At 40.0% G+C, this 22,844-nt stretch overlaps 1 protein-coding gene across 2 annotated transcripts; it reads left to right on the forward strand.

The window, feature by feature from the left end:
- Window positions 1–1,319: 1,319 nt before the first annotated feature.
- LOC121398131 lies at window positions 1,320–21,721 on the forward strand. Of its 2 annotated transcripts, XM_041576775.1 has the most exons (8): window positions 1,320–1,419; window positions 6,559–6,604; window positions 13,651–13,739; window positions 15,663–16,013; window positions 17,554–17,589; window positions 17,927–17,962; window positions 18,651–18,736; window positions 19,250–21,721. In XM_041576775.1, the coding sequence occupies exons 3-8, from the start codon at window positions 13,679–13,681 to the stop codon at window positions 19,307–19,309; spliced, it is 630 nt and encodes a 209-aa protein (XP_041432709.1). In that variant the 5' UTR covers window positions 1,320–1,419; window positions 6,559–6,604; window positions 13,651–13,678; the 3' UTR covers window positions 19,310–21,721. The 2 variants fall into 2 exon arrangements, with proteins under 2 accessions (XP_041432709.1, XP_041432710.1); XM_041576776.1 differs by lacking the exon at window positions 6,559–6,604 and having other exon boundaries at window positions 1,330–1,419.
- Window positions 21,722–22,844: the final 1,123 nt, after the last annotated feature.

The raw sequence follows: 22,844 nt of genomic DNA on the forward strand, positions 1-22,844 counted from the left end.
AGTGTGCATGCTCGAAAAACGAAAGTGGGAGGTCTCATCCAGGCCAGATGCCAGTAAATAGATAGAAAACTGTTCATACCAGAGATCCCAAGACGCTGCAGGCTCTCCTGGGTGCTGCAGAAACTTTTCAGGGGGATGCACAAAGGGTTCAGATGTCCTTGTCGCCATTGTTATAATCTCAGTAATGCAGACAGGCTGTTAGGGATGTAGCGAACTGTTCGCCCGCGAACTAGTTCGCGCGAACTTCGACCGTTCGCGTCCGCCGAATGTTCGCGAACGTTTGGGAACGTTCGCATTTTGAGTTCGCGTTCGATCGTTCGACCATTCCAATTCCTTCGACCGCTAAAAATCAAACGATTTCCATTCGTTCGAACGATTGTAAGCATTCGATCGAATGAAAAGCATTCGATCGAATGGCTTCGATCGTTCGATTCGAATGAAAATCCTTCGATCGAACGATTAAAATCCTTCGATTGTTCGAATCGAACGATTTTAGCGGTGTTCGAAGTTCGCGAACTGTTCGCGAACGTTCGCATTTTTTACCGGTGTTCGCGAACGGCGTTCGCGAACACCAAATCGGCAGTTCGCTACATCCCTACAGGCTGTTATCAGTTCACCATCTTTATTTCACACACACAGAGAAACTAGCTTCCCAGTCTCCTCCCACTATTCCCAAGTCTGCAGCCTTCTAACATCCTTCAAAGGTAATTAACTTTATAAAACTTAACACAGCTTATGCAAATATACAACAGGGGGCCCTGGCGCCAATGTTTTTTTTAAAAAATATTTTTTTTGGGGCACCAATTTTTTTTAACTTGTAAGGGGGCCCTGGCGCCAATGTTTTTTTAAAAAATATTTTTTTGGGGCCCCAATTTTTTTTAACTTGTAAGGGGGGCTTAACTTGTATGTGTGTGGTTACTTTTTTAGCGCTGATGTCTGTGTGGTCTTCTAACTGTGATATGGAGTGTTGTACGGGGCCCCGTAAATTTCTAATGGCAGCCCTGCCTATAGTAACAGCGTGATCATAGTCCCTGGGAAGGAACTGTGACTGTGGGATAGAAAGTATAGTAGGAAGGTCTGATGCTGATAGTAGAGGTAATAAGAGTCTAGAAAGGGACTGAGGGAAAGCAATAATAATGGGGGAGTAAAAAGAATTAATGGCAAAGCAAAAAAATAATACCACGTTTTAATACAAAGTTTTGTATTATATGTGTCAATCAGAGCATGAGCATAGAGCAGACTGCAGTACTACTTGGTATAAATCATTCTATGCAAATCCTCCCCCCCCCCCAACATTATTTTGGTGACACAACCCACAAGTTAAAACTGAAAATGAAAGTAGGAAAGGGATAAAGTCTGAGCTCCGTATTCCCGTAACACACATTCTCCCGACAGCAGGAGTATCTGACCCACAGCAAGGTATAGTAAACAAAGTGCCGGCTCCAGGTTGTGTGTGTGTAACAAAGGCAAGAACAAAAGCAGTGCATTCTTAGCACCGTGATGTAGAACTGCTCCATTTGTTTAGCTGCAGAATTGACAGTGTGTGATTGTGATGCAGTGTGAGCTTAGGCAATAGCAGCAGTCGATACTAATGATTCTGTGAGCGCTGGTATATAGACACAGCAATATGTAAATACAGGTATGGGACCTGTTATCCAGAATGCTCGAGACCTGGGGCTTTCCAGTTAAGGGGTACTTTAAATCTCCATACCTTAAGTTAGGAGTGCCTATACTTTACTAATATGAGGTCTACTTTTAGTCATGATGTCCCATTATGATCTACATCCATAAAAGCTGTTGGCATTCTATTCCATGGAAAATATTAATTAAATATTGATTTATAACTTTGATATAAATGATTTATAAAAAAATTAATATTTAACAAATACATTATTTCTTTTGTAACCTTAACTTAATACATATATGAATGAAAAGAATGAAACAGGAGGGTGATTTAGACAAGCTGTTTGTTGACAGTGGCTTGAGATCTACTGATCACCAGCTAAAGGTCTCCTGGTAGATCCCCATCTGCCTTTTGGGCACCCCTGCCTTATAGTCTACTGGAAAATCATGTAAACATTAAAAGGGTTGTTCACCTTTGAGATAACTTTTAGTATGATGTAGAGAGTAATATTCTGAGGCAATTTGCAATCGGATTTCATTTTTTATTATTTGTGGTTTTTGAGTTATATAGCTTTTTATTCATCAATTCTTCAATTTGCAGCTTAACCAATAACTATTCTAAGCAGGGGTATGGGATGTACATTATAGAACATGTGGAAATGGCACAGGGGGGCATGGGATGTACATTATAGAGTATATGAAAACTGGCACAACAGTAATGAGATGTACATTATAGAATATATGGAAACTGGCACAGGGGGTATGGGATGTACATTATAGAATATATGGAAACTGGCACAACGGGCATGAGATATACATTATAGAATATATGGAAACGGGCACAACGGGCATGAGATATACATTATAGAATATATGGAAACTGGCACAGGAGTATGGGATGTACTTTATAGAATATATATAAACTGGCACAGTGTTTATAAGATGTACATTATAGAATATATGGAAACTGGCACAGGGGGTATGGGATGTACATTATAGAATATATGGAAACTGGCACAGGGGTATGGGATGTACATTATAGAATATATGGAAACTGGCACAACGGGCATGAGATATACATTATGGAATATATGAAAATAGGGACAACATTTATGAGATGTACATTATAGAATATATGGAAACTGACACAGGGGTATGGGATTTACATTATAGAATGGGAAACTGGCACAGGGGAATGGGGTGTACACAGAGCCCAGGCAAGGTAGTGCTTCTGGGCCCCCCTCTCTTCAACCACCTAAAGTTACAGTTGTTAAAGAAGCACTGCTATGGTAATGCATACCTTCTAATATTTCGGAAATGGAAAGAGGGATAAAAAAGTTGCTGCACTTATTTTTGTGGCCACACCCCCTAATTACCATGTTCATTTTACAAAATCTGGCAGGTTATGAAAGTTTGAATATATTTCTGTGTTTTTTTCAGTTATTACAGTTTTGAACAGTCCCACTCCCAGAGAACCTTTACAAATTACTTTGCACCCAAATCATTTTTTTGTAGTTTTTTTTCACAGTTCTGTCTGCCTTCTTCACTCCTTGTAACAGTCCAACAGTCCTACACCCACTGCCCCAGACAGACCCTTTTCAATTTTACCCCCAGATCACTTTCAAATGGCTACAACACAGCCTGGCCTGAATGCCCCCTCCTACCCCCTCACAAGCCAGTCAGACAGTTCCGCTCTTTAGTAATTTAAAAAAAAAATTCAGCCTGCAGCAGGCACTGCCACACTTGCTGCGCCACAGACCTACCGGGCACAGAAATAGGCCGCAAGGCAAAACACAAGTTTACATAGGAGCTCTTAATGAGAAAAAGTTTGGCGCCAACTGCAGCTCTCCATGTGAACACCCAGCCTTTTATTGGTTTTGGCAATCCTTCCCCCTGTGATGCGATAGCACCGCGCCATTAGGGGGGCTCGTAACCCGGAAGATTTGCTAGGTGCTTTTTTTTCTGTTATCCAGGGCCGGGCCCCTAGAGCTAGGTGGGCCCTAGGCAGGTGCCTAGGGTGCCTAGCGGGTAATCCAGCCCTTGGTGTACATTATAGTATATATATATGGAAAATAGCACAGGGGTATGGGATGTACATCATAGAATATATGGAAACTGATAAATCCAGTAGATTGGTAATGATACCAGTAGGCACAGGGATTCTGCTGCAGGGTGCCCTGATTAACAACTCAACATGTTTCGATCTTAACAGCTCTTTATGAAGTGTGAAAAACTCCACCGTGGTACACAAATTAAATACACTAAAACCCTCCCACCTCCAGTCCAGCCATATATCAAAGTCCAACATATGTTTTCCATGTGCAATTTCCATCAATTTCCTTGAAGACCAAGGTGCACATTTACTAAGAGTCGAAGTGAATTCAAAGTGAATTTCCGAATTCAAAAACTTCGAATTTCAAAGTAACTTTTGAGTACTTTGACCATCAAATAGGACAAAATTTGATTCAAATTGAAATAACTTCGACTATTCGGCCATTCGAAAATCGAAGTACTGTCTCTTTAAAAAACTTAGACTTCGACACTTCGCCACCTTAAACCTGCCGAATTGCTATGTTAGCCCATAGGGACCTCCTAGAACCTATAGCCAGTTTTTGGCTAAGTTTTTAGAAGTCAAAGGTTTTTTTTTTGAAAATCGTTAGGTTCGAATGGTTTCTACGTTCGATCTATTTGAATTCGATCGAAAACGGCTAAGGGCAGGACTACATGACACGCTTGGACCCGACACGTCACATTGCGACTAAACACATGCGACGTGTCAGATGTTTTACATAAAACGGAAGTGAAGGAGAAATCGCAGGTTACAACTATATTTATCCGAATGTCGGATGAAAACGCGTTGCGTTTAGTCGCATTGCGACGTGTCGGGTCCAATTGCGTCAAGTAGTCCTGGCCTTAATTTACTCAAAAAAAACCTTTGACTATCGAATTTCTACTGAATAATGACATAACACTTTGCAGTATAGACATTGTGAGTTTGTACACCTCCATACCACAAAATTAAGAGTTAAAGTGTAAAGAGGAAGCCCTGCTAGATACCAATTTGCCCAAAAATTTTATTTTTTTCTTATTGGATTGTCTTAATATTGTAATTGGTAGTTTGGAAAGGGGACGTCTTCCTGTTCCATAAAAAGGTAACAGAGGCAAATGAGGGGTATCCGATAATTAAATTCACAACAGAAACCTCTAATAAGTGTATTAACTTTCTGGATGAGAAAATAACAGCAGATAATGGTAAATTGACCACAGATTTATATTGAAAACCTACGGATAAAAATAATTTGTTAAAGGTATCCCAAATGGCCAATTCCTAAGGCAGGGGTCCCCAACCTTTTTCACCTGTGAGCAACATTCTGATGTAAAAAGAGTTGGGGAGCAACACAAGCACGAAAAATGTTCCTGGGATGCCAAATAAGGACTGTGATTAGCTATTAGTGGCCCCTATGTGGACTGGTAGCCTACAGGAGACTCTGTTTGGCAGTATATCTGTTTTTTATACAACACAAATTTGCCTCCAAGCCTGGAATTCAAAAATAAGCACCTGCTTTGAAGCCACTGGGAGCAACATCCAAGGGGTTGCAGAGCAACATGTTGCTCACAAGCTACTGGTTGGGGATCACTGTCCTAAGGGCAAGGAGGATAGCATCCAACAATGAGAAGTACTGGAAAGCAGCTTCCATCTTAATAGATAGGTTCAATGCAAAAAGCTTTAGTGAAAGATCCTTGATTGACACAGTGAAACAAGTAGGTAAGATACCTAGAAACACACTGTTGGCACACAACACGAAAGCAGAAGAGAAAGATTTCCCATTACGGATCCCCTTTGTTAGCAAATCTGTAAAATAAAGTAAACCAATAGAGAAAATTATTAAAAGGTTCTAGCTGATACTGGTTAAAGGGATACTGTCATGGGGAAAAAAATGTTTTTCAAAATGAATCAGTTAATAGTGCTGCTCCAGCAGAATTCTGCACTGAAATCGATTTCTCAAAAGAGCAAACAGATTTTTTTATATTCAATTTTGAAATCTGACATGGGGCTAGACATTTTGTCAATTTCCCAGCTGCCCCAAGTCATGTGACTTGTGCTCTGATAAACTTCGATCACTCTTTACTGCTGTACTGCAAGTTGGAGTGATATCACCCCCTCCCTTTTTCCCCCAGCAGCCAAACAAAAGATCAATGGGAAGGTAACCAGATAGCCACTCCCTAACACAAGATAACAACTGCCTGGTAGATCTAAGAACAGCACTCAATAGCAAAAATCCATGTCCCACTGAGACACATTCAGTTACATTGAGAAGGAAAAACAGCAGACTGCCAGAAAGTATTTCTCTCCTAAAGTGCAGGCACAAGTCACATGACCAGGGGCAGCTGGGAAATTGGCAAAATGTCTAACCCCATGTCAGATTTCAAAATTGAATATAAAAAAATCTGTTTGCTCTTTTGAGAAATGGATTCAGTGCAGAATTCTGCTGGAGCAGCACTATTAACTGATTCATTTTGAGAAAAAAAATTTTCCCCATGACAGTATCCCTTTATTAATGATAAAACTTGTGCAACACAGAGGGGGTGGTTTACATTTTAAAATGCCCTTGTGGGAAAGTCTACGAAGGGCAAACAAGTAGACAAATAAAAGCTAGAGTAAAAAAACATAGAGGAGACTTCAAGAACTTCAAAGCAAACTCCTATATTGACACCCCAGTATCACGCCACTTTAGTCAGAACAGACACAACTTAAATGGCTGGTTTTGGAAGTAGTCCAGGTACCACAGAGAGGGGGTGATACTTCTGCAAAAAGAAGCGCTGTGGATAAAGAAGCTACTGTATGTGCTTTGGATCCATTAGGTCTAAACAATCAACGGAGCGTTGCCTGTTTCTTGTAAATTGGGTAACTAATATAGTTTCTTTCTTTAACAGATAGTGCTGCCTTTGAATATGAATTTGAATTGAAACCTTCTATATGGTAAGATACCTTTTAGTAATATACAATGTTACAAATAAGGATGGCAGCAACAACAATACTTTGTAGCAATACCTTGTATAAAGCAATTAAAATATAATTTGATGCAGTTTGTTTCAACTAGCATTCTCTCTAGCAGACCTATATTAGGTAGTGCTGAGGTTCAAGTGCTTAATGATTTTTGATGCTTTTATTGATTTTTATTAGCTTATAATGTTTTGAACACTTGGGGCAAATTCATCATGGGTCGAATATCGAGGGTTAATTAACCCTCGATATTCAACTGGGGAATGAAAATCCTTCGACTTCGAATATCTAAGTCGAAGGATTTCGGGCAAATACTTCGATCGAACGATCGAAGGAATAATCGTTCGATCGAACTATTAAATCCTTCTAATCGAACGATTCGAAGGATTTTAATCCAACGATCGAAGGATTATCCTTCGACCGAAAAAAGTTAGGCAAGCCTGTGCGGACCTTCCCCATAGGCTAACATTGGGTTCGGTACCTTTTAGGTGGCGAACTAGGGGTTCGAAGTTTTTTCTTAAAGAGACAGTACTTCGACTATCGAATGGTCGAATAGTCGAACGATTTTTAGTTTGAATCCTTCGATTCGAAGTCGTAATCGAAGGTCGAAGTAGCCCATTCGATGGTCGAAGTAGCGAAAAAAACACTTCGAAATTCAAAGTTTTTTTTCTTCTATTCCTTCACTCGAAGTTAATGAATTGGCCCCTTGGTCTTCAAGGAAATTGATGGATAACACTATTGTACATTATAGGATATATGGAAACTGCCACATGGGTATGGGATGTACATTATAGAATATATGGAAACTGGCGTAGGGGATCATGTGATGTAGCATAGGGGCATCTTGGAAGAAATATCAATAAATGCATTAATGGCACTCTTAATTTGTTGTAAGGAATTGAATTTGGATGGGACACTATATACTCTGCCCCCCCCCATTTCTCTACCTCCAGCCCCAGTGGGCGACTAATCACTAAAAGCAAAATGCACGAGAGAACATAAATACAAATCAGAAGATAACCAACCTACTGCCTACAGAGCCTTCAACAGAGACTTTATGTTTAGTTGAACTACAACAATCAGCAGCAACCCACCAAATGCTCTGGTTCAGTGGTAGTTGAACTGCAAATAGTTTTGCAACCATGTCCTCTGCACCCTCTAGCAGGGCTTTCTGGATATCCACATGGCAGCACAATCACCGAACCCCCAACCACTTCGTAGCCACTGTTGGTTTGTCCCACCAGCAGTGGCGGAACTACCAGGGGTGTAAGGGGTGCAGCTGCACCAGGGATCATGCCCCTGCACCCTATATGGGGCAGGCCAAGTCCCAGGAAAGACATTTTTAAAAAATACTTTTAAATCACTGGCAGAGCGCTACATGCTGTGTCCTTAGGCCCATTGTACCGATTGTGTCCAATCAGGCCCAGCGATGGAAGGAACCAGGAAAAGCTTTGTGGTTCTCCCTCCACCAATGTCCCCTCACGCCTGCACAGCAGCAGGAGAGATCGTATCTTCAGTTCCTGCTTGTGATCTCCCGTTTTCAAGGTGCTTTGGGGAGAGCAAGCAGGGGGCAAGAACTTGAACAACAGATACAGTGATTAAATTATAGAGACTCGCTGCTCTCTGGCCCTGACAGTACTTTGAATTTTCCTCCCACGCTCTGGCTCCTTTTCATGAGGGACGGAAAGAATTTTAACTGAGCTTTCAAAAGGCAAGTTGATGGTTCAATGGCCTGCTACTTTCCAGATCTCACCTCACTATCTCAGTGCAGAGAGAATACTGATAAGGAATTCTGTTTTTATTAATTGTTCTACGTGATGTAATTACAATGCATTCCAACTTCCCTGGATCTGGCTCATAGTGACATTAGCCATTTTGATTTTTTTAACCCATGAAAATTTATTAATTTTATTATATTTGCTAAGATTATTGTACAAAAAATATCTACTATGAGTTCTGGGTATTTATACTTGAAATTACCACTGTGACATCCTTCTATGTGTTCTGAGGGTATTTATACATAAAATATAATATTTATTATAATTGAAATTGCATTAGTGGATTTTTTTCTCAGAATGATGAGATTTATACTTTAGGAAGAGCTAAAATAGATGCTTAGGTAGCTATATTTTGTCCCAAAGCGGGCATGGTCTAAATCCTGCAGGTACAGCCCTCTAAGATTGTACAGAGAGATCCCATAAAAATATGGCAGCATAGATATTCCCCTTTACTAACCACAATTCAGCAGGAACAGCCCCTAAGTTTGCTCATAGCCTGTACAGAGAAATCCCATAAAACTATGGCAGCATAGGTATTCCTCTGTACTAAACACAATGCAGCAGGAACAGCCCCCTACTTTTGCTCATAGCCTGTACAGAGAGATCCCTTAAAACTATGACCGCATAGGTATTCCCCTGTACTAAGCACAATTCAGCAAGAACAGCCCCCTAAGTTTGCTCATAGCCTACTTTCCCACTGCAACAAGTTCAGGTACCTCAGTTTCTGTTATTCTTTTTCTGGGATTGCATGCAATATCAATCATTTAGATCCAAATTGCACTGGACTAACCAAGAGATCAATGTTTTAAAGGGATGGCTTACCTTTAATTTAACTTTTAGTATGACCAATTCTAAGCAACATTTCAATTGGTCTTTATTATTTATTTGTTATAGTTTTTAACTTATTTGCCATCTTCTTCTGACTCTATCCAGCTTTCAAATGGGAGTCAATGACCCCATCTAAAAGCAAATGCTTTGTAAGGCTACAAATGTATTTTTATTGCTAATTTTTATTACTCATCTTTGTATTCAGGCCCGTCCTATTCATATTCCAGCCTTTTATATAAATCAAAACATTGTTGCTAGGGTAATTTGGACCCTAGCACTAGCACCCAGTCTGCTGAGATTGCAAACTGGAGAGCTGCTGAATATAAAGCTAAATAACCCAAAAACCATAAATAATAGAAAAATGAAAACCAATTGCAAAATGTTTCATAATATCATGCTCTACATCATACTAAAAGGGCATTTAAAGGTGAACAACCCCTTTAAGGTTTGTAAATGTAAAGTTTTCAACAGCTAAACTGTCACTGCAATTGCCTGTGAATAAATGGGTTAAATAGCCTAATTACAACTAACTGTATGTTGTTGCTACATTGCTGTTTCTATTACCTGATTGTTTAGTGCTTGACCAAACCTGAATAATATTTTTCATGACATATGAGTGGTACTGAGCCTGCAGCCTTGTGTCTTTAATTGTTCATATATCTCTTCTTATAATTTACATTATACCGTATATACTCAAGTATAAGCCGAGTTTTTCAGCATCCAAAATGTGCTGAAAAAGTCTACCTCGGCTTATACTCGGGTCAGCGGGCAGTAGCTGAGATTGCAGTCACTTTTAATCATTCCTATACCAACAGTTCACTTGGGGAGAGACTGCAATATCCCACAATGCCCTCTGTTGGTTATATGAAAGAATAACAGTGCGCCCTCTGTTGGTTATATGAAAGAATAACAGTGACTGCAAAATCACACAGTGCCATCTGTTGGTTATATGAAAGAATAACAGTGCGCCCTCTGTTGGTTATATGAAAGAATAACAGTGACTGCAATATCACACAGCACCATCTGTTGGTTATATTAAAGAATAACAGTGACTGCAATATCACACAGTGCCCTCTGTTGGTTATATGAAGGATTAACAGTGATGGCAATATCACACAGCGCCCTCTGTTGGTTATACGAAAGATTAACAGTGATGACAATATCACACAGCACCCTCTGCACATGGTAGTGGGACAGTGGGACAATGCACACAGTAATCCATTTGGCAATTCTCTGTCACCATCAACTTTGCAAAGAAGTCCGGTTGATCGCTGGGGGGGTTGCTTTGGCAGAATGTGCGCTGCTGGGAGACAGGGCTGTAGTTGTGTCTAGGCTTATACTCGAGTATATACGGTAATACATAAGTGATAATCAGAGTTCCCTGTGTGCCTTGTGCCTTTATATGATCACAGAACCCCTTGGTGACTTCTAATATCCTTATAATTTACAGAAGGGGGCACATTATCCCTTATAATACATGAGTCATACTCAGAGTTCCCTGTATAACTCAGCCTGCAGCCTTGTACCTTTATATGGTCTCAGAACCTCTCAGTGACTTTTAATATCATTATAATTTACAGTAGGAGATTCATTATCCCTTATAATACAAGAGTGATACGCAGAGTTCCCTGTATAACTCAGTCTTGTGCCTTTATATGGTCACAGAACCCCTCAGTGACTTCTAATATCCTTATCATTTACAGTAGGGGGTATATTATCCCTTTTATAATTATAATACATTGAAACCTCAGTTTACATTTCCTTTTTTTATATAATGGCTAATGCTAAGCAACTTTTCAACTTGTCTTCATTGTTTATTTTTTTTATTGTTTTTTATTTTCCTTCCTCTTCTACATCTTTCCAGCTTTCAAATGGGGGGTTATTGGCCCCATTTAAAAGAAAATGCTCTGTAAGGCTACATATTTATTGTTCCTAGTTGTTAATGACATGACTCATTTGTGTATTAAAACCCTGCAAATTGTCTCAGAATATCACCCTCTAGTCTACATTATAGTAAAAGGTAACTCCTAGGTGAACAACCCATTTAGGGGGGCCCAGTTGTAAATTTCTGTACTGGGGCCCCTAGGTGTCTAGTTACGCCACTGCCCACCAGTGAAATTGCAGTTCTTTGACCAGACAGGAAAAGTGCTTATAAGTGACATACAGGCTTCTCATCACAGCAGGAGTAATCAGCCGTTACTTGAATGCTGCAGACTGAGCTGATTCCTGTGCAGCCATGCAGCATTCCTGCAAATGAATAGCTAATTACCCATGCACTTTGGGGTTTCTAGCTGCAAAGCAATGAGGTGACACCCTGCAAATAGAATGTATAGTTGTAGATGCACGTTTTTTCCCCCCAACTATTTCTGGTCAAAGGAGTAGTTTAGTTATATTAACTTAAAGGATAACTTGACCTTTAATTATCTTCATAATAACAATCCATCTAAACATTTCATCTTTATTATGATTATTCCCTTCTCACACATAAAAATATAACATCCTGATTAAGCCACTGATGTATGACTTCTGCAGCACACATCTAAATCATCTGTTTAGCCGTGCACAACATGGATTTTATGTGTATGGAGTTATTAATGCAGTACAAATCCCAGCAGTGCTCCCCTGTATAACAATTGAATTTCAGTTTTGTGTTGTTGGGGGGCTGGAACTGGAGATGGAGGTGGGGGAGTTCTAGAAGTCCAGATGTGCTGAGGATGATCCAGTTTGGAATAATGAATTGTACAATAATGAGACAATTATGTGTTTGCTAAGTTGGGCAATATGTTTATGCACCATCCTTTGGGGACTGCAGGGATTTGTTTTCGCACAGTTACTGTCACATTCCTATGTCACATGACATGTAAATAGGGTTTTTTTTATTATTCGGTACAGGGCTTGGTTAGACAATAACAGAACAGAGCATGTAAATCAAGGATTCAAGTTTTCAGGACCCCTTACCACCGCTTCCGTCCAACGAAGCCTAGTATCAGCAAATCCAAATGGGTCAGACACAGAGCTGAACTGCAAAAAGTTGCAGTGCTTTTAACTACACAACAAGTTTTGAGCAAGAGCTCTTTTTCAAGCGTAAGTCAGAATACAAATCACAAAAGGTATTTAACACATCTGGATTTACTGAGAATAGAGCACGTCAGGCACATGCTGAGCTTAGGGGTTTATCAGGGGGGAACGTGCGGCTGGATATTCTGCATAAAAGGCTCATTCACGAATGCAGAGTCCAAATTTTAGATACTGTTCCTCATTTAATCAAGTTTTCTTTTGTTTTGTTTTTTGTGGGTACACCCAGGGCTGGAATTCGGGGTAGGCAGAAGAGGAACGTGCCTAGGGCAAAAAAGCTGGGGGGTGGCGACAGATACATATCATCTATGGCAACTATGCCTAGACAGGGCCAATGTCCCCTCGCTGGCATACATGCACCTGCAGGGCCGGGCCAAGCCGACTGGGCACCCTAGGCAACCTGACCGTCTAGCCCGCTACCCCCTTTGCGTGCCAGAGTCTGACCGTGACTGCACACATGCACAGTATCGGAGGGGAGGGTAGAGTGAAGGAGGGGAGACTAGGGGTAGGCAAAATATGCTTAATAGGTACCTGCCAAGTGCCCCTTATCATTGTGCCCTAGGCAGTTGCCTCTTCTGCCTACTCCTAATTCCAGGCATTTAGTTCTTTAGTTCTAGTGAGCCTGTTAGGAAGGTCTCTCAGAGCAGGGCACAGAGCAGGAGGAACACCTGCCTGTGTGAGGAACTCCCAGAGGTGCTGGGGGTGCCACTTGCCATTGTCAGGTGCAGAGGGAGGTGACAGCAAGAGAGTCTGTCTGACTGAGAAAAGCCAGGAGGCTGAGCAATCCCCCCAGAAGAAATGTGAGTACAGGGGTGACCCCTTCTTATGTGTTTGCTTACCGGTAGTCTGCAAGGGGCCCCGTTTAGTAAGGGAACTCTTCATGTGTGAAGGTAGCGCCCAGTGGGCAGGATTTATTTTTATGGTTTGTTTTGTATCCTGAAATGGTCAACCCTGTGTGTAAATAAACTGCCTTAGGGTCAGGCCACCAAATCTCCCCAAAATGCCCAGTGGGGCCTGACCCTTAAAGAGAAGAAAAGTGTCTGTTGTGGATCCCGCAGCTTAATATATATATATATATATATATATATCAATACTGTACAGTACACAGAGCAAATATCCCAGGCCCCTCTGTAAAAAAATAGTTTCAGCCCCCCCCTGTCATGCATGTGGCCCTCTAGAGTTAAACAAACAAAGCTCAATGCTGTCTGTCTTCTTACCAGTCCTGTATGATTTCTCCTCTCTCAGAGGGCCCCCTCGACATGCCCGGACAGCATGAGTTCCTTGCGTCATGCAAATTATATTTAGCAGCTAATCAAATCTTTGTTTTTTCTTTTATTCCAGGTGACTGATCAGAGTAAATGTTAACAAGATGAGCTTTGTTTTACTCATGACCATACTCTTCTTAAACCTCATCTCTAGAACTTACTCGGGTATGTACAGTTATGTCAAATCCAGCAGACATTTGCATTTTAATATGAATGGCCTGGTTTTGCTTTTGAGTTAAAGCACCGCATTAATCTCCATTGTTCTCAGCTATATAATGCTCTCATTAATAGGGGGATACTCATGTTCCAAGGGTCCAAAACTAGATAGCAATTAGGTTACAATAAAACACCTTAATCATAGTATATGTGGTGCATTCTAGCCAGCAATGAGCAGGAAATTAATTAATTGAACCTGTTATCCAGAATGTTCGGGATCTGTGTTTTTTTGTAATTTGGGATCCGCTTTCCGTAATTTGAACAATTTGTCCAAAATTGGACATTAATTCTACTAAGAAATCATTTAAACATCAAGTAAAACCAATAGGATTATTTTGGCTCAAAATAAGGATTAATTGTATCTTAGTTGGGATCTAGAACAAGACACTGTTTTATTATTACAGAAAGAAAGTGAATTATTTTTTAAAATTAGAATTATTATTTATTTGAAATTAGATTATTTTAAAATGGAGTCTATGGGAAATGGCCTTCCAGATCTTTCAGATCTTTCTGGGTAATGGGTCCCATACCTGTTCAATCGCACTATGTACTATGCCAACTGCCCTATTTGCCTCCTGAACTTCACCGATGTTCAGGTCAGACAGCGATCCATGAGACTAGTGTAAGTAATTTCCCTGCTTATATACATGGGTTGGTAGACTCTCCCAATCTTCTAACACAGTGAAAAACACATCCTCAATACATTCCTCACGTATATATAGTGGTAGATGTAACAAACTTCCCTTCCCCCTATAGCTGCAGTCATTCCCAATGACCCAGAAGAAGCATAATAAAGTTGAATCACTGGGTGCAACCATTTTTTGGGAAAATGAAAGGAGGCTTAATACCAGAAATGAGTATTATGGTTTAGAATGTCTTCTTCTGCAGACCAAAGGTCAGTTGGTCTGTGCGTTCCAATAAATGGGTGCCTATGTAGACCACTCAGAAGAGACTGTCTCGATACACCAATGCTGTTCCTCGCCCTGACCATTATATATATCTGGCTGATTATTGGCCTTCAAGAGACTCACATTAATTAACGTATAAGATGCCAACCCAGTCTGGAGGGTCCTTATAAACTGGGGGGCACATTTACTTAGCTCGAGTGAAGGAATAGAATAAAAAATACTTCGAATTTCGAAGTTATTTTTTTGGCTACTTCGACCATCGAATTGGCTACTTCCACCTTTGACTACGACTTTGACTACGACTTCAAATCGAACGATTTGAACTAAAAATCGTTTGACTATTCGACCATTCGATAGTCGAAGTACTGTCTCTTGAAAAAAACTTCGACCACCTACTTCGCCACCTAAAACCTACCGAGCATCAATGTTAGCCTATGGGGAAGGTCCCCATAGGTTTTCTAGCCAATTTGGGATCGAAGGAAAATCGTTCGATCGATGGATTAAAATCCGAACGATTTTTCCTTTGATCGTTCGATAGCAGGAAATGCGGTAAATCCTTCGACTTCGATATTCGAAGTCGAAGGATTTTACTTAGACGGTCTAACATCGAGGGTTAATTAACCCTCGATATTCGACCAATAGTAAATGTGCCCCTAGGTGTGCTTTATACATAGGCAGTACAGGTATAACCCTATTCTAAGCTAGTTTTACCAGTGTTAGGATATAATATAGTTGTGTGTTTCCCAGACCTGTGTGTAGCAGTTCCCAGCTTCTACTAATCCCCACCCAGTTACTGGCTATCGAGTTTTATTTTCCTGCTCAAAATTTTCTGGTTAAAACTTAGAGCAGAAGGGATGCTGGGAGATGTAGTTTATTTGTGGGATGGGGTGGCTGGAGTGCAGAAAGTGAATCATCTGAATTAATGTTAATTATTAATATTCATTTTACTTTGCTTCCTATTCAGCTAATACCGCTTGCCTCTGTGAAAGCAAACACAAATATAAAGTGAAGAGCAGTGGAAATCTTACCATAAATTGCACTGGTATTGCCGAAGAAGAGGATGCAAAAGTGAACTTCACCTTGTATCAAAGGGATGACCAAGGAAATTGCAAGGGACGGTCTTCTCTGAGCATCTATCCTAATGAAAGAAAGAGATTTGTGAACGTCAATGTGTTCCTCATTTACCATAAGGATAACAAATCTGCAGATTTTACCATTTATGATATACGAGAGAATAAGAGCTACTGCCTTAGTGTGAAATGGTCTGGAAACAACATTAAACCAGAATCTTGCCCCATTGATGTGACGGTGGAAGGTAAGGAGAGGGACATTTAGGAAAGGAAAGAATTTAATTTTTTGTTGGTGTAATGTGTTGGGCTTGTTGTGATTGGTCAGTGAGTACCACAATGGCCACAGTGACCTACTGGGGTCTTTCACTCAGTTTGGAGTGCAATGTTGGGGCCCATAAGGAAAACTTACTACACTCCAAACTGAGTCACTGGGTACAAAGACAAGGAATCCCACAATGTCTCCTTTATTTCTGTTCTCCTTCTGTTATAATTCTTCCCTCTCTCTTGCTTGCTTTCTTACTGTTTCCTTGTTTGTCTTTTCTCCTTGACCCTTTTTATTCTCCTTCCCTTTTTGCATATCTCTCCTCCCCATTTTCCAACATCCCCATTATCATAAGGGCAAATTCACTAAAGGGCCAAATTTTCACTAGTGAAGATCCACCACACTTCACCATACAAAAATTCACTACCACTACACGAATTCATTAAAATGCAAAGTTACTTGTGGCCAGCGGAACGATGGTGAAGTTTCGCTAGCTTTAATTCATCAGGGCAAGCATTTCATAGTGAACTTTTGAAGACAATCCAGCTTTAAAAAATGAAAAAACTTCAGCGTTTTTATTACTTTCCGGCATAGAGGATATGATGTCTCTGACATAAGATTGGGGAGGATGTAGCTTCATCTTATCAGTTCGCCAGGTTTAAGGTGGTGAAGGAAACTCTGGTGAAAGGGGTAACGTTCTGTGAAATTCGCACTTTTTGTGAATTTGCAAGTAACGATCTTTCGCCTGTGCAAAAATCTGCCTGCTGATAGGGCACAAAAGTGCAATATCGACAGTCTCTTTCGCTAGCATCTACTCCTGTTAGTATATTGGAGATGTCCCTGCGGATGATATTTCTGGCGACTTTTCACTAGCAAAGCCCACTTCGCCCTTTACTAAATCTGCCCCTTAGTTTTCTCTGTCCTACCTTCTCTTTTTTCCTTTTCTTCCCTTTCCCATTCTGTATTCCATCTGTTTCTACCCTTCCCTGACTATGAAGTTCCTTCAAGCTAAAATGGCCGTAAGGATATGTTTAGGGGGCCATATCATTTCTGAGGCTCAAACAGGGTTGCCACCTGGCCAGTAAAGATTCCAATGTTATTAATAGGGAAGAAAGATAAAAATATAGGAAGCACAGTATTTTTTACAAAAAAAAGGTGTAAACCCTAGAACCAAAAAGCCTTGTTTAGGGCCATGTAATGTGCATACTATTTTATAATTGGACACAAGTAAGTGACCTAGGGTAAGGCAGGAAAATCATAGTGCCAGCTGGTTGGATAGATTAACAGTTTCGCCCAATCAGTGGCTCATAAGCGACATGTTGCTCAACCCAAAGCAGGTGCTTATTTTTGAATTCCTGGTGTATTTAATATATTTGTAGCCTTACAAAGTAATTGACAGAGCCTTACATAGCACCTGAATTGAAAAGCTGCTTAGAATTGGCCATTCTATAACATAACAAAAGTTACCTTAAAGGTGAACCACCCCTTTAATATTTGGGATTGTTTTTATTCTGTATTTACAGATCACTTCGACCCACCAATGGAAAGTACAACCCAAAGTGAGTATTATGTTTCCTGGAGGTGGTTATACAGTATAATAATACAGCAGGGTTGACTTGAGGAAATCCCATGGGGAATTGGGTCCCTGATGTCACTTATTTATGTCCCAGCCAAGCCTTAATCCAGCCTTCAGTTCTGCCTGAAGATAGTACAGAACTCTGGGTGGCTCTTGGGAAACCCCATTCGACTGACAGCGCTGTTTATGCCAGAAATTTGTGGTATGTAGGTCCTGTTGAGAGCAGAAATTAATGATTTGTGGGTCAAAAATATATGAACTGCACCCGATCCTAATTTTGAGCTCAGATCCGGCCAATGATTCTATATCTTTACTGACAGGTTCTGAGAAATTGGAAGGACAAGAGACGTCACATGGTAAGTGTTTCCCTCTAACAAAAAATGAAAATAGAAAAACTATGCATTGCCCTGTGGTATTGACATCTAAAACTCCTCACTAAATATATCACTCATTTAAAATACAACTGCCAACTCTGTGTTGTAGACTAATAATTACACTATGGGCCCAACCTGGACATCCCAAAGCTAGATCCATTATTATGTCGTAATGCACAGCATGTGAAGGAGTACGTTTTCCCTTATTTTGTAAAGTGTAATCTATGCCTTAGGAGGGATAGGAGGGATATTTTCTTATTGGCCCGGGTGTATTTTGGATTAAGTAGGAGGAGCCACCATATTTTCCCTCTTTAGACTCTCTGGAAGGGGTGGCTGCAGCAGGAGACCCTAAGGCAGGCAGCCTCATGAAAGGAGTTGCCATGACCCTAAAATATAGAGGTCACCTTAGTGGAAGTCTGGGAAAGGCACCCTGTGACTGAGGGCTTGTAAAGAGGAGCAACTATTATAGCAGCTCTGTGAGTGTGAGATAGCTGTCTATGAGGAGTTAGTCCTGCTGGCAACACTCACCAATATGTAGGGGGTCATATATCCTGGATAAGTAATACACACACATTGTGTAACTGATATGGGATTCCGGGTGATTTAGTATATAGAACATTGACTAAAACTGTTTTGCTAAAATTGCCTGCATCATCTGTTTCTTCTACAGATAACCAAAACCAATATTTATGGTTTTTGACTATGCTCATTTTGGTTGCAGTAACAATAGTAGCAGCTGCCTTCTTCATTTATAAGGTGAGCCATGGGATTTTCTTGCATTTGGATGGGTGCCTGTGACACCAAACTCTTTTACACTTTTATTGTGATATTTTGTTACCAGAAACACATTCACTCCAAGGTTAGACGTATCTTTCTATTCACACCTTTACTACCAGTCTTCCAGTTTGCTATTCAAACCAGTTCCTGGATCCCTTAAACCAAAGACCAACTGAATGTTGTCCTGCAATATCATTATCTGCATCATACTACAAGTCAAGTCTTAGATGAGATGCACTTTAAGGGGATAATGGGCTAGTTGGGTTGTTGTGTATAAGTGTTCCCAGGTAATATTTCCCCTTATTATTATTTCCTTATAACAAAAGCCACTATTGCTGGTGGTGGAAGTTGTAGGGAGCCTGCAGACAATTACTGGGATCCAGTGGTGCTTATAAAGGGTATGTCACTGGGGCCAATTAGCTGTATGGAGCCTCAAGATTTATACTTGCAGCCGTAGGTCAGCTGTGTGACCAATGAATGTTGTATTTGCAGAGAAAGCTGAAGAATATACAAAGGCAAGTGCATGAGTTGCAGCAATCAATGCTAGAATAAGACAACAAATCTGAGACGAATGTACCATGCCAACAACCAAAGCCAGAAGCAAGTGGGCACAATGAATCCACCACTTTCACTTACACCTAGATTTATTGAAATTCAAGTTTTTCTATGGTTTGAGAAACTTGGATATTGAATCCTGAAAATGAAAATAAAAAAAGTCCCTGAGGAAAATCTGGCAATGGGCTGCATTTTCTGCATTCAAGCTGTTTTAAAATTCTATTTTTTTTTTTTTTTTAAATCAAATTTTTTAAATGAATGGAATAATGTGATATTCATGGCAATCAGGTTTCCTTTGTCTACAATGAGACTGGAATATAACACAAACAAATTAACACAGCCGTTAATGTCTGGTGATTTATTTGGAGCACTGGTAGACGAAAGAAGAGATCAGAAATTATTCAAATACTATGGCATTTGTTTTCTCTTCTCAAATTGGAATACACAAATTAGGGCTGCAAATCAGTTTTATACTCAACCAAAATTTGGCAGTGTGATTGTGCTGATAAATGTTTATACACAAATAGACAAAAAAAGTTTTGTTTCACGTAATTGTTTCTTCTGAACATGTGGGTTCCTCTTGAGGTTCCCATTTACTGAGGGTGAAATGTGGAGCCAGCAAAAAAAAAATCATACAGTTAAACCTCAAATTTAAATTTTAACTTGAAATGTGGAGTCCACACAGCAAGGCTTATACAAAGCAAATCCTAGAAACAAATTGGTAGTGTTATAGGGATGCATCAAATCCTGGATTCTTTTGTTCTATGTACAAAAGACCGTAAGCACCAAATCAATGATCTTGAATCTGTATTTTTTTGTTAAAATATTATGCCATTTTTTTTTACTCTCCTTAAATTTGATTATGCAAATTAGGGTTCAAATTCAGTCATTGTATCCAGCAGAATCCAAACATTGTTGAGAGGCCAATTGATATGTGCAAGCAATGGCATGACATTTTTTTGGGGGCCATGCAAATTTTTGGGTGTTGCGAACAAAATTGTGTAGAAGAAGACCTGCCCCCCCCCCCCATAGTGGGGTCTGCTTTCTCTATAGTTATGCCACGGTGTGCAACATCAATATACTGGCTTCAAAAAGGTTAATTCTGTAAACTATATTAATGTTTGGTCCCTGGAAATTATTGGGCATTGCAGATCATTGTAGGTTTCCTGTATAGAGGAAGCGGACCTGCCCCTCCTCCATGGAGTGCAACATCAAATTGCTGAATTCAAAAGGTTGTTTGTGTAAAATATATCAGTACAGAACATTGGAATGTGATAGAAGCCACATGGAAACGTTGGGTTGGATAACTGAAACATAGGAACTTTTGTAAATATGCTTTAAAGGAAAAGGATGTCCAGGCAAATGACATTTTAGACAATGTCAGAAAGTATAACAGGACCATAAAACATAACGGGGAGATAGAGTCTGAAGGGGCACATACTTAGGGTCCAAGTGTCCACCACTGTTGCACCCTAGACACGTGACTATTAATGTAGCATTAACCTTAAGATTTGGGCTTCTTTACCAGACCAAGGCCCCCACAACCCTTTAGCACACAAGATCTGTGCTTCTGAAGATGCCCCCAGTAGCCCCCATCTTTTCTTCTGCATTTTCCTAGCACAGTAGAAGAGCTACTGTCAATTACCAGAGCTTAGGGAACAACTCACAATATACATTATATAAAATAAAAGTTAGGCTACAAAGCTCACTAGTAATTAATTCAAAGTCGCATTATACAGCAGTCCAGATCACACTGAGTATGTGCAATGCTACTGACTCGATAGATGGCCTAACAAGATCCAAGATGGGGAGATGTTGGGTACAACTTTAAAGGCCTGGATATTAATGTTATAGAGCTGCTGAACCTCTGGGATGGTACAGTAAGTTCAATATATAAAATACAACATTTCTTTTAATATTCTATTTTTTAACTTTAGTATGTTCGTGTTCAAAGTTTTTTTAAAAAATGTAAGTTGATCTATTTATGTCACCTTTTATATTCACGACGCTATCACTGCTGCTTATAACATTATATGGCAATCAGCTTAAAGGAAGCCAATGTGTGATTTGGCCAAGAATTATATGTAAATGCTATTTGTATTTGCGAATGAACATTGGAAAAGTCGGGCAGGTAACAGACTAATAGAATATGGAAAGGATAACATCCGTGAAAAATAGGAAATCACCCTTGAGTAGGGTATAAATAAGGGTAATGGGCACAGTACAAAGTGTTATCAACAATACCTAAACTTCCTTCTGTTATTAGATTTCAAGGACAAATAACCTGTTGTTTAATGTATTGGGTTGGGATTGTGAACTTGTAGAGTTTCCCTTATGCTTCTTGTTATGTTTTCTTTGTAGAAACCCACTTGTATTAATTTGTAAATAAATGATTTTTTAAAAACAAAATACTGGGATTTTGAGTGATTTTGAGTGATGAGCCAATGGTGGAGGATAGTATGTAATTATACTTGTAAATGTATCATAAAGGTTGGGAATCATACAGCAGGCAGAATAACTGCTAATAGGCTTTTATTTTGTGTGCACACTACATGTTTCAGGCTTCAAAGGCCCTTTCTCAAATTAATTATACTCATTAATTAATTATACTCACTTACCAGTGTATCAGGATCAGACATCTCCTTAAAGGAGAATGGACCTGAAAGACTAAGCTAAGGCCAGAAGGTCAATGTCACGTTTATCCTGAACTAAAACAGTGGGGGAAGGAGCAGGTGTGAGAGATGGGCGTTAGTTCACTGCTGGAGCTCAAAGGTGGAGGTTAGGCGGAGAAAACAAGACAGCCAGGGTTGTGAAGCATCAATGGTTTGGAAGTTAAATTTCCCAAGGAATATTGTAGGGCTGTCAGTGCAGAGGAAGAAAGAAAGCCAGATGTCAAAGTCAGAAAGGAAGGTGGCAAAGGAGAAGGCTATAAATGACAGCTACACGTACAGAGAGAGGGTGGAAAATCTGAAGGGCACACACCTCAAAAGAATTAAATGAGAAGGCTGGAGGAATAGGTTTGAACCAACAGCGAGAAGAGAATTCCAAATCCCCCACCATGTCCACTGGTTAGGGAGGTGTGAAAGAAAGAAAGACCACCACGAGAAAGTGCAGTCTCAATGGCGGTATCAATCTTTAAAAGACAGGAAGAAGGAAGAGTTGGAATCTAAATGAGTTTAGAGAGAGTAGAGGAACGAGATGGTTTGTTCAAGGGGGCAGGAAAATAAGGACAAAAATAATTTGGATGGAGCAGGGTCCAGGGTTTGGAGAGATATCCCCTGTAGCCAGCAAAAGAAGAAAAAGAGGGAGAAGAAGGAAGAGGATTTAAGGTGACTGCGCATTGGTGTATATACTGTAAGTAACTGGAGGACAAAGGTGTTGCAAGTATTTATAAATTGAATAAGAGCTGACAAATGTGGATTGAACAGGGAGGAAGATATGTGAATAGAAAACTGACTGAAAGCAGGGGGTTTAAAGGAAGTAACTACCTTAGGGAGCACCGTGCATTCAAACAGAACAAATGTGATTAGCT

This window comes from Xenopus laevis, chromosome 9_10L (assembly GCF_017654675.1).
Source record: "Xenopus laevis strain J_2021 chromosome 9_10L, Xenopus_laevis_v10.1, whole genome shotgun sequence".
Lineage (NCBI taxonomy): Eukaryota > Metazoa > Chordata > Amphibia > Anura > Pipidae > Xenopus > Xenopus laevis.